Genomic DNA, 12,656 nt, shown 5'->3' with positions numbered 1-12,656 from the left:
GAGCTCGTATTCCGTTTCTTGGAAGAGAGACACGCCTAAGCAACAAGAAAATTCCAGCAGTGGTGATACCTTTACCTTGGCTTGTAGACGTTGGGAGTTGTTGACAAGGATGTACATCCCCCAGCTTCGAATCACAGACGGATCCTGGATATCATCAAAGCGACAAATTCAACAGCTATGCGCCGTTTGGGCGGAGCAATCACCTAATGACCAACAAAAGAAAGGTACAATAGAGATCTCGGCAAGGTTAGAATTCCAACAGCGCATGCGCATATACAAAACATGCATCTCCCCCATATATAAACCAACTTGATCGCCTTTGAGATGACATGCAAGATTCGCTGTACAAGTCGTAGTCCTCGTAGCCTCTCTGCACGCGATGGACAACAGGCAGAATGAGGTCTCTCCAAATACCACTGACACGCATATCGCTTCAGGGTAGGTTATAAATAAAAAATGTCACGTAGAAACTGGCGCCGACACCTTGCTCTTCTCAGCAAGTCGGAATGCTTGCTCCAGTTCATCGTCACTGTCATCAGATAGTTCGTCCAGCATGCGGTCAATGAGTGCTCCCTTGTCAAAGGGTGGTGCTGTGGAGCCAGCATCGGAAAACACCACCTTTTTCGGTGAGGTGACCGACGTCTGACTGAATTGTGTTCGTAGTGGTGACGTCTGCGACGAGAAGACCTGTGCAGAGCGGAGGGAAGAATCTTGCGAAGCATGGGAAGGTGGGTTGTATCCCGAGTTGTTGGGGCTGGCCATGAAAAGGAGGGTTTCTACCGCGTCTGCTTCCATCGCAGCATTCTGGCTTGGGGTTCGTTGATTCGTGTGTGGCCTTGACGAATGCAAGTTTCCAGTCTGCACGTGGATTCCGTTGACGCTCTGAATTCCCGCATTTGGAGTCGGACGTCGGCGAGAACTGGGAACAATATCGACTGGGGGAGCAAGAGCGCGACGCGATGACACTGGAGGACTGCCAACCATGTTTACGAGTCCGCGGCTTTCAAGAGCTACAGTGCTGTCGGATGATTCGCTCTCGCTCGATTCGCGCTGATACTTTCTGGACATGGCAGTTCTGGGCGAAAGCATTTGTTGATCGTGTAGATTTTGAAACCCAGACACGGTTGACCGTGGTGATTGGGATGCTAAAGATTCCACTTCATCCAACGACCGCGATTGCCAGCCGTTCTGGACTTTGACCATGGCATATTTCAGTCTGGTGCGCAACTGCTGTGAGAGCTGGATTCCGTCAGATCACCAGAACTATGGAGGCGGAAATGGAGAACTTACTTCGAGGACATTGCCCTTTGTTTGGTTTGAAGTTGCGCTCGATGCATGAGGACCAACACCGTTCGGTCTGGGGACACCCTCTTCCACCACATCCACACTCGATCTCTTGACTTCACCACTCGCGGTTCGCTTGATACCCGAGGTATGTGGTGGAGGACTCTGGGAGGTTGAATTGGTCTTTTCCTGTTGACCTTGTTCAACCCCAGTGTTCTCCGCGTTCAGCCTTTCCTCCTGTTGTGAAAGAGTCTCTGTTGCTTGCGATCCCCCATGGCTCGAGAGGGCTGACGAAAGGGGCGACACTTCGTCGTGATCTACTGACGGATTATCCACGCTGGTAGATGTGTCACTAGTAGACAGAGTGAGGTCTTGCGGTTTGGAGGACTGGGTATCGCTCGAGTCTCCAGAGGGCGGAGCGGGACGGACAGCTTCTGGCGGTAAGGGCGCAGGTGTCAGTTCAGGTGGATCCGGCATGGCTGAAGCATCATGCGCCGTGGCATGCTGCATATTCGACTCGGTCATCCGGCGTCGTGCGGGCACTCTTTGTAGATAGAGTAGGTCGCGGGTAGAGACGGATGGGCGGATCGCAAAGACGCTCACATACGAGGAGAGGAAGATGGCAACCAGGAGTAAGAGTAAGAAAAGGAACGACGAGACAACGAAGAGCCGTCGCGTGTTTTGCAATGGTCGTGACTCGTGTGGTAGTTTGGTGGAGTTCGAAACCCTCGCAGGCTGGTTTGAGATGGTGGGGCGAGGACCTGATTGCGTTGCAACGCGTGTCTGGGCCACTGCCGACGCGTTCTTGTTCGGTAGATCCCTTGGTAGGGGTTTTGTTCGTGGTGAGGCGGGATGAGGCAGCGCAAAACAACAGTGGTGGTGACGGCGACAGAGACAACAGATAGCAAGGAGTCAAGTGCTCACTTTGGCTATTGTCGCCGTGTGGTGTGAGGGCAGGACGGCGACAACGGTTGACAGAGTTTTGCTGCTCGTGGCATTTGCATCGGCCGTTGGCACGCGCTATGCTGCTTTGACTCCATTTTCCCTGCAGGGTCTCGTCATATTATGCCTTGGAGTCCCTTGACCGTCAGTGCCGCCTCGCCGCTTCCTTCGTTCTCACTCGCCCATCATCGGCATCTTCCAATGGCCTGGTGACCCCCGTGGGATTTATCCTCTTTGGGGCCCATGAACTCCACCACTGCCAAAATTCTATTGCTATCCTTCTTGCCTTCACATCATATACATACATGGATGGCTCAGTGGAAAAAAAAGGGTATCATGTTTCACGTCGCATGTATCCATCATAACATCTAATCGACCAGATATAGACCTCATCGTCTTGATCGTTTTCCCCCTCCGCCACTCCCTTCGTTCGTCTTTCGCTTTCGACCCTCTCGTCGCCAATACTCGTCTCGCTCTTTCTTCTCCCGCTCTTCCTTCTTCTCCATGTTCTCGGCGACCTTCTTGCGATAGACCGCCCGTCTCTCCTCCTGCTTCTTCGCCCTCTTCTCGGCCTTTTCGTTCCGCAACGTCTGCAGCTTGTGCATGAGGTCACGCGCCTTCTTCTCCTCTCCACCCAGCACAACTGCTCGTTTCTGGAGATAGGTTGGTGCTTTGCGTGCCTTTTGTTGTGTGATCTGCGACTTGAATGGGAGGTCCGCAGCCAGAGTCCGGGGCACCCGCAACGGGTTGAAATGCCGAGTTGGTCGTTCAATCTTGTGGTATGCTGAATCCTTCACGAGTGGAGTTGGTATTCCCATTGCTGCTCGCACGGCGCCGGTCAAACGCATCGCCTGCCATTCACTGGACCCATCGTCAACACCTTGTCCTTCCCCAGCAGCCGCACTGCCTGTAGGAGGTGCATCTAGGAGATTGGTGACTGGGTTGTAAAACCGATGTGGCTTGACGGGATACCATGCTCGCAAGAAGACAATATCAGACATGAGAATCTTGTCCTCGAACGTCGCTCGAAAATGCCCTTCCGGCTTACTAAGGGCCCGCTTGATCTGCCCACGAATCCCTGAAACAGTGCGGATGCTGGCTCCCTCAAATTTGGCAATCTCGAGAGACGAGTTGAACATATCGCGAATAAAGGCCGTGTTGCGGAAGATCTTGTATGGATGCCCGGTCAACTTTAGCTTCTTGACGATCTCGGTGGTCTCATCGACATTCAGCACCACGCCGGTGGCCGCTATTCTGAACCCGGGATTGGCGTTTGAAAAAGATTGCACACAGCAGAACCCAGTGTTCGGGGCAACAAGTGGTCCGTAGAAGGTGCCAAAGCAGTGCATATGCTCCGGGGTATATTTCAGCATTCGATTGCGAGTCCGCGAGTCCGATATCGAATACAGCGGCAATGTCTGAAATCGCCGCCAGCCGAGCGAGAAGATGAGCGGATCGTTCGTCTTGAGAATCTTCTTGTGCCACCGATGTCGCTTGATGCGAACCTGCACAAATCCGAATCGATCCTCGGTCGGCGCCAATCCACCGATTATGACAGGAAGTTTCGGATTGAACGACCGCACAAATTCGTAGGGTACTTTGTCCAACACTATCCGTGCGTAGGTTCCGGCCTTGAATCCCTCGGCTCTAGCTCGTGACACGGGGTCAAGGCTATCAAATTCTGCTCGGTTGATGTCGAGCTGTTTCTGGAGCATTGCTTTTTGCGCGTCGTACCATTCATCTTCGCCAAACTCTTGCTCTGTCGCTTCGATATCCTTCTTTGCAGCATTAGCAAACCCTTCTCGGTCTTCTTCCTCGAAGCGTAACTTCAGTTCTTCTTTGCGTTTGGCGTTCTGGGCTCGCTCTTCCTCCAGGGTCAGCTCGGCTGTAGCTTCAGGATCTTCGTCCGCTGCTGCCTCTAGATCTTCGAATTCGCCGTCTCCTTCATCAGACTCGTCATCTTCAGAGGCCTCAGCGTCCTCGCCTTCGTTTTCTGAATCTGCATTGGCTCCAGTAGCATTTGAACCTTTGGTGAAGCGGGGCTTGAGTGACTGGACATGCTCCTCATCTTCCCACTTCTCAGCCAACGCGTCATAGTTGTACCTGGGCGTTTGTCGGTCCTCGAGGGTAGTCTCCTGATCAGTCTTTGCTTTCTTGAAGAAGTTGTCGTCCTCATCATCCTCGCCGGCGGCCATGTGCTCGTCCGCGGTTTGCCCTGACCATTTCGAAATTACCTGCGAGGGGGATAGTGTGAGGTCATACATTAATCTGGAGAGGTCGGCAGCTCGGAAAGCAACCTTGTTGGCGTGCAGCTTTCTGGCACTTTCAACGAGATTCTCTTTCCAACGTAGACCGCCATCGTCCTCATCCTCATCCTCGTCCTCGTCTTCTTCACCATCTTCAGAGCCCTCAAGCTCATCGGCGGAGAGATCGACGCTACCATCCTCGTCGCCAGAAACGGAGCCCATGTCGGAGTCGCTCTCGGCAAAAGCAACATCGTCCTCGCCCTCACGCTCGGCGGACTCATCTGCTGCGACGAAGCCTGGTCGACCCGTATGCTCGGGGAAGTCGTTGGCCTCTTCATCCGCTTCGCTATCGTCCTCTCCGCTAACAAAGCCCTCGTCCTCATCTTCTTCCACGTCTCTGGTGAAATCACTCTTGTCACCAAACGCACGTATTCCCCTTTTCGTCTTTCGGCCAGTGTCGTTTTCTGCAGCCTCATCTGCCGTGAGCTGTCGACTGCCCTGAAAAAGCCGAACACCTCCGTCTGCCTGTCCAAGTAACTTCCGCTCTGATTGTAGACTCATCATGAGCTGTTCACCGAGTCCCCTCTCCTCTGCATCTTCAGCATCCCGGTCGAAAGTATTCGTCTTCACGTCTATGTAGACGGCATCTTTGTCCACCAAAACACCACCCACGTCAGACATGGGTGCGAAAAGGACCTTTTGTTTCTCGCCCAGCTTCCTTCGGTGGGCTTTGCCTGTCGCTTTGGCGATGGCCTGGTCGAGGAAGGGTGTCGGACAGGGGTCGGGCAGGGCTTCGATTTCTCTGACCGTCAAGTCTCCCACGCCCGGGACGTGGACCCGCGCACCCTCCGCCGGGAAGTTTGTGCCTCGGAGATAGCCGTAGAGGGCCACCTGCCTGTCACATTTCTCGTTCTCTTCAATCTCCGTGGGGGGCGTCACGTCCAGGAACCTGTCTGCAAGGCAGTACGGGTGGCTGTTCCTCCATATCAGGGGTCTCGGATTCTTCATGACGGAGAGAAACCTCGACAAGTTGTGGACCTCGCGATCCGGGTACCGTCCGTTGATCACGCCAGAGAGATAGAACAGTTTTGCCCCGTGGTACAGTTCGGACCAGAACCGGTGTTTTAGCCTCTTCTTCGCCGCGCGCAGCGTGCTCTGCTTCTTGAACAGGTCCAGGTGTGTGAGGATGCCAAAGACGTTGCCCGGCATGCCCGAGACGCTCAGGGCGTTGAGGAACTCCATCGTCTCCATCTCGAACCCGTAGTTGCCGTCGATCATGAGGAGGACGATGTCGGCGATCTTGGCGACGTCGATCATGGCGGCGAGGGAGTCGGAGGGACATTCGAGGAAGGTAAGACGTCGTCGCTTCGAGGTCACCACGGTCAGAGGGCCCGTGGGGTGTGATAGTGTCTGTTTTGCGTATCGCCTGATCAGGCTTTTAATGAGGGTCGTCTTCCCAACGCCCGGGGGCCCGACGACAGCGACGACAATAGGAGGCGCTTCTTCGGGTATGCGGTCGACCTGTGGGACATGGAGGCGCTTCTCCTTAATGTCGCTCGACCGCACGGCCTGCTTGGCCAGTCGCCCTGGTCTAGCGACGGCGAAGGCCTTGACGTTCTTTTCGCCCTTTTTCGGCTGTTTCTTCTCCTTCGACGGCCTGTGCGGCCTGTTGGATTGTGTCTCCATTGTGGCTGTATCTCCGGCCCGGCCTTCACCACCTCTCCGCCGCCGACTTCGTGGGGGAATATGAAAAGATTGTCAATCGGTGCAGCAGCGCAGACGCTGGGAGAAATAAAATTTCCCGCGAGTGCCACAGGGACTGCGGAGTTGGAAATTTTGTCCGAAGTTTAACCGGCGGAGAAAATTAATCCGTCATGGAGAAACTGAGTGACCGAGTCTGGACAGACCAACAGAGAAACGAACACATCAAGATGCGAACTATTATCGCAGGCAGGAAACAGTGGGTGTGCAGAAAGTTTACTTTTATATCATCTAGAAGATCCGCGAATCTCCGTCATTACGGCCCAACAATGTCCTGCAAATCATCGACCCTCCTCGCCTCGATCCATGCGATGGCTTCCTCCCGATTCCGACAAACGTGAGGCTGGCCCCGTTCCTTGTCGTCTGGGGTGGACATGGACCCTTCCAACGTCATGTCGAGGTTGCACAAGATGCTGTTGCGAAGGTACTCGAAGCAGTGGGCGGCGTGGTACGGGTTGTCGTTGTCCGTGCGTCCGTTGACAATGAGTTGGTGGTAGCTGTCCACGGTGTAGTATAGCTGCTTCTGAGTTAGCATTCGTGCGCTTTCAAGAAGGGGGAGGGCGTGTCAAAGACCACTAACGCAGTGGAGGGCGTGTGTCCATGACGCCTCGAATAGTGGTCCCGACCGGATGGGATCGTCGGTAATGGGATCTCCGAGGAGTGGGTGGTCGCGGTAGTCTGGGATGGCTACGCTGCCACTGCCCACTGTCGTTGTCACTCAGGTCAGCAAGAAGTCCCAAGGGCCAATTTGTTTCCAGAATGACTTACATGGCATGAGTAAGTCCCAATTCCTCCGCACTTCCAACCGATTGTCGTTCGATGTCATGTTGGGGATGAATTTGTCTGGGTCAGGCTTGAGGAATGTATAGGAGTGTGATGCTGAATGCAACGAATCAGCGGCCATTTCAAATGGGCTCTCAAAATCAAGAGAACAGTGGACAAGACATAGGATACGAAGTGCTCACCTGTTTTATAGAGGCCGTTGATGTCGCCTCCAGTCTCGACCGTTTTGCCTTTTAATTCTGGATCTATCTCCCCTGCGGTGCCTCTCAGGCTCTGCCGCCACAAAAGAACCAAAATGATCGTCTGCAACAATATGATCATACCCCAGCGAAACCAAGTCAGGACAACGACGAGCGACTGGTGTCTTCTTGTTTGTGTATTGGGTGCGTTGTAGGACCATGTTGACATGTCTGAAGGGCTACGTGCTCGCAGACGGCCCATCTTCCCAAATATTCCTGCATGGGGAGCGACTCTTGTCACATCGGATTCGTTGTCGTCGAGGGGGATATCCTCCTCGACATCTCGCATTCTGTATTGGGCCAGCATGGGTTGTGTGCTTTCATCCACTGTGGGAGACATCTTGTCGGGTATGGGCAGTTGTACAGGATAACAAAAGGGAAGTTAGAGGGTGATTGTAAAATACTGTCAGTGCAGAAGCAGGATCGCAGCCTTCGTCAATGAGATCCAGAATATAGCGGATGTGAGAGTTGCAGACGTCGAAAGGGGGTTGATGTGCTCTCAATGGATGAGAAGCTCATCATGTCTAGCGCCAGGATCAAGTTCTGGCCAAGGAGGGCTTACCATGAAACTGTACAGCATGTTTGAGCTTCGTCGATGTGCTCGTAGTCGATGAAATGCTACGTGATCAACGTCCCCCTGGAGGAGAAGGGGCCGTCGCAGTCTTGGTGTACGAGGCGGCCGCCACATTGAACGCCGTGTGATCCGTTGGAAACACCATTTCTCAATACTTCACTCGCGTGAACCTCGTCTACGAGTGTTGGTGTTGGTCATGTGGAGTGCATCCTGTCTCCGAGGTATAGTCGAGACGACTAAAGTGTTTTGGAAACATCGCGCGAGGGAAAGAATTGGCGGACACGCGTGATTGCGTGCGTGGCTGGGTTTCCCCACAACATCTGGGGGGGCAATGCAGGGGTTTGAGTGCAAGGGGGCCTGATGAGGCTGGTTCGAGCACTTCAGAGCCTCATGGCCGTTAGATCAAGACCCAGATGGCCAATGTTGAAACTCGGTTCCACTTTCCCATGGCACCTACGACTCACAATGGGAAAAACCCACCGTTGGCTCCCCCCATCGGCTTTGAAACAAAAGCTTGGACGGTGATACAGAATCGAGAACGTCGTGCTCAAGCTTTTCTCCACCCGCGAGTCAAGCACTGGACAAGGTCGCTTCGAGGCTTCAGACACTGGGCGCTGGGCGGTAAAACTGACAGGAGAAAATGGCGCAGTCAACTCCAACCAGCGAACTTCTCGTCAGACACATCTGCTGGACTGGTCAAGTGGAAGCTAGAAGTTATTCCTGCGAATTTCCTGTAAATTAGGAGAGCTTCAAGAACTAAGACAGAGAGATAATCAATCGTAAACGCTCATTGCTCATTTTTGCTATAATTCTAGTCTATTTTGCTGGTCCTCACGCAAGAACCTCCATATTGCCGACTGAATGGTCGACCGCCCACTGGCGGACCTTGTCAAAATTCCGGCAGACGTGCTTCGAGTTGAGCTCTGGCCAGGCCAACGGATCGCCTTCAATCATGTAGAACGTAAAGAGCCCTATATCGGCGTTACATTGTATGTTTAAGCGGAGGACCTCGATGCAATGATCTGGTGTGGTCACAAAGAAGTCAGCACAGATGCATGTTCGCAATCAAGGTGTAAAAATTGGCATACCGGTATGTCTTTGCAACTCCTCAGGCCCCTTTCCAAATTCCCCACCTAGCGGCTCGTAATACTCCTTGTATGTCACTCGACGGAGTAGGTTGATGCAATGGAGCTGATGAAATACTTCCATGCCAACTCGATAACCTTGCTCGCCCGTCTCTGGGTGGTTAACTTCCAGTGACGACTCAGGCATCCCGAGGTGCTTGATGTCGGACTTTGAGATCCATTGGTCTCCAACTGTTGCGAGAGAAACGTGTCAGATATCAACGAAGACAATAAAGGTGCGGGAATCCAGGTTCTCTCACCGTCGTAGGATATTTCCCGCCAGGCTTCATCCACCTCAGGCCCGGCGCCGACGAATCTATTTCCACTTGTCGTGATATTATACTTGATCGGCTTGAACTCAACTGCTGTGTCCGCAGGGGCTGTTGATGTGCTCTGTCAGCATATTTGAAGCATTGATTGGGCTGTATAGGAAATCCACTTGACCGGGAACGTACACCAAGCAGAAAACTCTCGCACATGTTTTAACGTTGATGATCGAATTGTGATGGAAAGCGCGAATAAAGTGCACGACGTGAGAAGAAGGATCGCATGGACCATCCATAGCCAATTCGAGGCGACGAACTGGCGTGCTTTGCTCAGCCTCTGAACACGGCAAACACCCGATCCTGAAGATAATGGAATTTGTAGATCCTCCAAGTCACCCAGCGTCGAGCAGGAATCGAAAGACTCGCCGCGGGCCTTTTCCATGACCGGAGTCAATGCCTGGTATTTGCAATCCATTGTCAAAGTTCCAGGTGAGAGGGTTCAGTAAGTGTACATCAAAAGTATAGCAAGACGATAAAATGCTATCGAGAATAAGTCTGGAAAGAAGAGTTGAAGTTTTGGGAGAGTCAGTCAAAATCATTCGCGTTGAAGGTCAGGTTACAATGAGATGGGACCCAAAAAAGCCACCGCGTAAAGTTGCCATAAACTTGAGCCTTCTGTATTCCTTAGTGTAACACGTTGCGGGTTTCAAAGCCTCGCGATAAAAGTTGAAAGATCTGTTACAACATGCTGCTTCAGACTGGCGTAGCGCCGGGGGAGGAAGTGGTCAAACGACGCCCCCATGGTGGAGCTGATGGTGATACTCCACAGTTGGTAACCAGCCACGCTAACCGAATGAGGAAATATCGGATCGCCAATACTTCTCGAGACAACTCTTTGAAAGATCATCCCCTCGCTGGAGTTCTCCAGACCAATGCTAAACCAGAGTTAGTGATACAGTGATGTGGGTAACACGGAGAACAAGCTCATAATCGCCAAGTATCAAAGAGGACCTGAAATCTAGGTGCGTCGCGTGGGTTCTAGTCCCGCAAGGATGTTCTCTGTGAGGGACCCTGATGACTCGCCCCTTCTCCAATGACTGACATGTCGACAGAGCCAGGGGTTATTGGGAGCACTTACCTTTTGGGGTTGAGGGCGCTTAGGATGGCCAGTTTTGTTGGTACTCGTAGACTGATGGCGATCAACACCGGTCCAGGCCATGGACAGGCACGACTTGTCGCACGACCATTGGAGATCTCGACTCCGTGAGGCATTTCCTGCTTCCATGATGCGACCTGACTTGAACGACTCCTGTGTAGTAGTCAGAGCTGTCTCAGACGGACTGGGGCAGTACTGACATCAAGACACATCAGTGCTGCCAGCCTCAAAACCATCGATATCTGATATAAAAAAGCATCGCTCCCTCAGTAAGGTTCATTCCGTATCATCATTCCACATCATCATTCCACTTTGACTTCAGTACAGGTCTGTGACCATTATTCGTTCACTTCTTCAGTTCCCCGTTTCTCTCAAGACTGCCGGTCAGTTTACTTCAACACTTCAACACATTCACAAAAGTCAAGATGCATACGGTTTCATTCAACCAGGCTTTGGTCTTCGGCCTCTTGGCCTCGGCCCATCTCACTGCCGGATTTACAGTCAACTTTGGTGACCACGATGTTGAGCGACGACATGTGGTGAGTCAATCTGAGCGGAGTTGTTGCAGCGTGCTGTACTGACTGCGGAAAGGGTTCACTGGCCTCTATGGCGTCGAAAGTCGTCAGAGCAGTGATTCCAGATCTTGAGCGTCGCCACCATACGGAGGCCCAGATCGCTGCAAAGGAAGCAGCCAAGGCCAAAGGTCATCGTGCTCGTAGCCCTCAGGCCCCCGATGAGTTTGGACCGTGGGACAGTACTGAAGATGAATTTGGTTCATGGGTTGATAAACGATCCCCACACCACACGGAAGCACAGATTGCGGCCAAAGAAGCAGCTGCCAAAAAGCATCAATCGCGATCTCCTCACCATACCGAGGCCCAAATCGCCGCCAAAGAGGCAGCGAAAGCCAAGGGCAACAAACCTCGAAGTGCCCAGGCCCCTGATGAATTCGGACCTTGGGATAGCACCGAAGATGAGTTTGGTTCTTGGGTTGATAAGCGATCACCACATCATACGGAGGCTCAAATTGCGGCCAAAGAAGCAGCAAAGGCCAAGGGTAACCGGCCCCGAGAAGCCCAAGCCTCTGATGAGTTTGGGCCTTGGGACAGCACCGAAGACGAGTTCGGTTCTTGGGTCGATAAGCGCTCACCACATCATACGGAGGCTCAGATTGCCGCGAAAGAGGCAGCGGCCAAAAAGCACCAATCCCGAGATCCACACCACACTGAGGCGCAAATCGCGGCCAAGGAAGCAGCGGCAAAGAAGCATCAGTCGCGGGAGCCACATCACACGGAAGCACAGATTGCGGCGAAAGAAGCTGCAGCGGCAAAGAAGCATCAGGCCCGTGAACCTCACCATACGGAGGCTCAGATCGCGGCCAAGGAGAAAGCGGCAGCGAAAAAGGGGCAGAACTGAGGGGGATATCCCGCGTCGGTCTCGATGGAGTCTGACAAGCCATATGTATGCAACAGCAAAGAAAAAGTCAGAAAGGGAGACCGACCCGAGTCAGTATATATGGATATTCATGTATGTTAGAGAAGGAGAAAAGAGAGAAATGTCAAATGCTGAATACTCAGTACAGAGCTGACTCGCTGATCAATGGCCATGTCGCCAATTTAAGCTTCTTGGCAATCACTCGTTGCTCGTCACGCGCATTAAGGGTTTCCGTTAAAACGGCAGAACTAAATTTCCCAAAACGCGCAGGGCATTTTACTTTGACTTTTCACTCCATCGCGACCACGCGACTATCAATAAACCTTTGTTATTGACAAACAAATCACTTTGATAGTCGAACCGGACCTCGCGAGTCACGACTCTCTACTTATATATGGTCTAGATACACGAAATCCCAAGAAGCCCTTCCACGCTATTCTATTGAGCAACCACCACGTTTCTCCCGACTCTCCTGTGTCTCTCTGTCTGAAAAAGCAAGTCAAAGATCTGTTGTTCTTGTTTTTGTTCTTGGGAAAGAGCTGGACAGTCTATGAAAATTCATTCTCTGGGGAGCCTCGGAATAGAAAGACTATCGACGAACTATGGACAGGTTACTCCCAAAACGCAAAGAGGAACATCGACCATTCCAAACTATCCACCTCTAGACTGCCTAGACAACCACTACAGCCTCATGGTTCAGAAGAAGCTTTGCTGAGACACTGTCGATCTATCCTGACCCGGCGACAGCTGCCTTCCCCTCATGATCTCCATCAACGTCTGGGAAATTTGCGTGTTTGTATGCATTTCCCATCAGTGTTAAACAGAAGAAAGCTCAGATATGATCATG

The 12,656-nt window shown here is 52.4% G+C and overlaps 5 protein-coding genes across 5 annotated transcripts; 1 reads left to right on the top strand and 4 right to left on the bottom strand.

Moving 5' to 3' along the window:
• Positions 1-459: 459 nt before the first annotated feature.
• On the bottom strand, positions 460-1,761 carry AYO20_06068 (hypothetical protein; the record flags this gene model as incomplete). The annotated part of the gene is made up of 2 exons (XM_022644359.1): positions 460-1,239; positions 1,291-1,761. The coding sequence occupies 2 exons, from the start codon at positions 1,759-1,761 to the stop codon at positions 460-462; spliced, it is 1,251 nt and encodes a 416-aa protein (XP_022499663.1).
• An 854-nt stretch (positions 1,762-2,615) lies between these two features.
• Positions 2,616-6,158, bottom strand: AYO20_06067 (hypothetical protein; the record flags this gene model as incomplete). The annotated part of the gene is made up of 1 exon (XM_022644358.1): positions 2,616-6,158. The coding sequence occupies one exon, from the start codon at positions 6,156-6,158 to the stop codon at positions 2,616-2,618; it is 3,543 nt and encodes a 1,180-aa protein (XP_022499662.1).
• Positions 6,159-6,489: 331 nt separating this feature from the next.
• Positions 6,490-7,595, bottom strand: AYO20_06066 (hypothetical protein; the record flags this gene model as incomplete). The annotated part of the gene is made up of 4 exons (XM_022644357.1): positions 6,490-6,756; positions 6,814-6,938; positions 7,002-7,112; positions 7,199-7,595. The coding sequence occupies 4 exons, from the start codon at positions 7,593-7,595 to the stop codon at positions 6,490-6,492; spliced, it is 900 nt and encodes a 299-aa protein (XP_022499661.1).
• A 1,065-nt stretch (positions 7,596-8,660) lies between these two features.
• AYO20_06065 (hypothetical protein) lies at positions 8,661-9,694 on the bottom strand (the record flags this gene model as incomplete). The annotated part of the gene is made up of 4 exons (XM_022644356.1): positions 8,661-8,800; positions 8,918-9,145; positions 9,214-9,333; positions 9,409-9,694. The coding sequence occupies 4 exons, from the start codon at positions 9,692-9,694 to the stop codon at positions 8,661-8,663; spliced, it is 774 nt and encodes a 257-aa protein (XP_022499660.1).
• Positions 9,695-10,800: 1,106 nt separating this feature from the next.
• On the top strand, positions 10,801-11,791 carry AYO20_06064 (hypothetical protein; the record flags this gene model as incomplete). Its single annotated transcript, XM_022644355.1, has 2 exons — positions 10,801-10,914; positions 10,967-11,791. The coding sequence occupies 2 exons, from the start codon at positions 10,801-10,803 to the stop codon at positions 11,789-11,791; spliced, it is 939 nt and encodes a 312-aa protein (XP_022499659.1).
• Between the last annotated feature and the right edge of the window lie 865 nt (positions 11,792-12,656).

The sequence above is a fragment of the Fonsecaea nubica genome (genome assembly GCF_001646965.1).
Source record: "Fonsecaea nubica strain CBS 269.64 chromosome Unknown Scaff37, whole genome shotgun sequence".
In the NCBI taxonomy this organism is placed as follows: Eukaryota; Fungi; Ascomycota; class Eurotiomycetes; order Chaetothyriales; family Herpotrichiellaceae; genus Fonsecaea; species Fonsecaea nubica.
The sequence above is the reverse complement of the archived record's forward strand: the minus strand, read 5'-3'. Positions and strand labels throughout refer to the sequence as shown.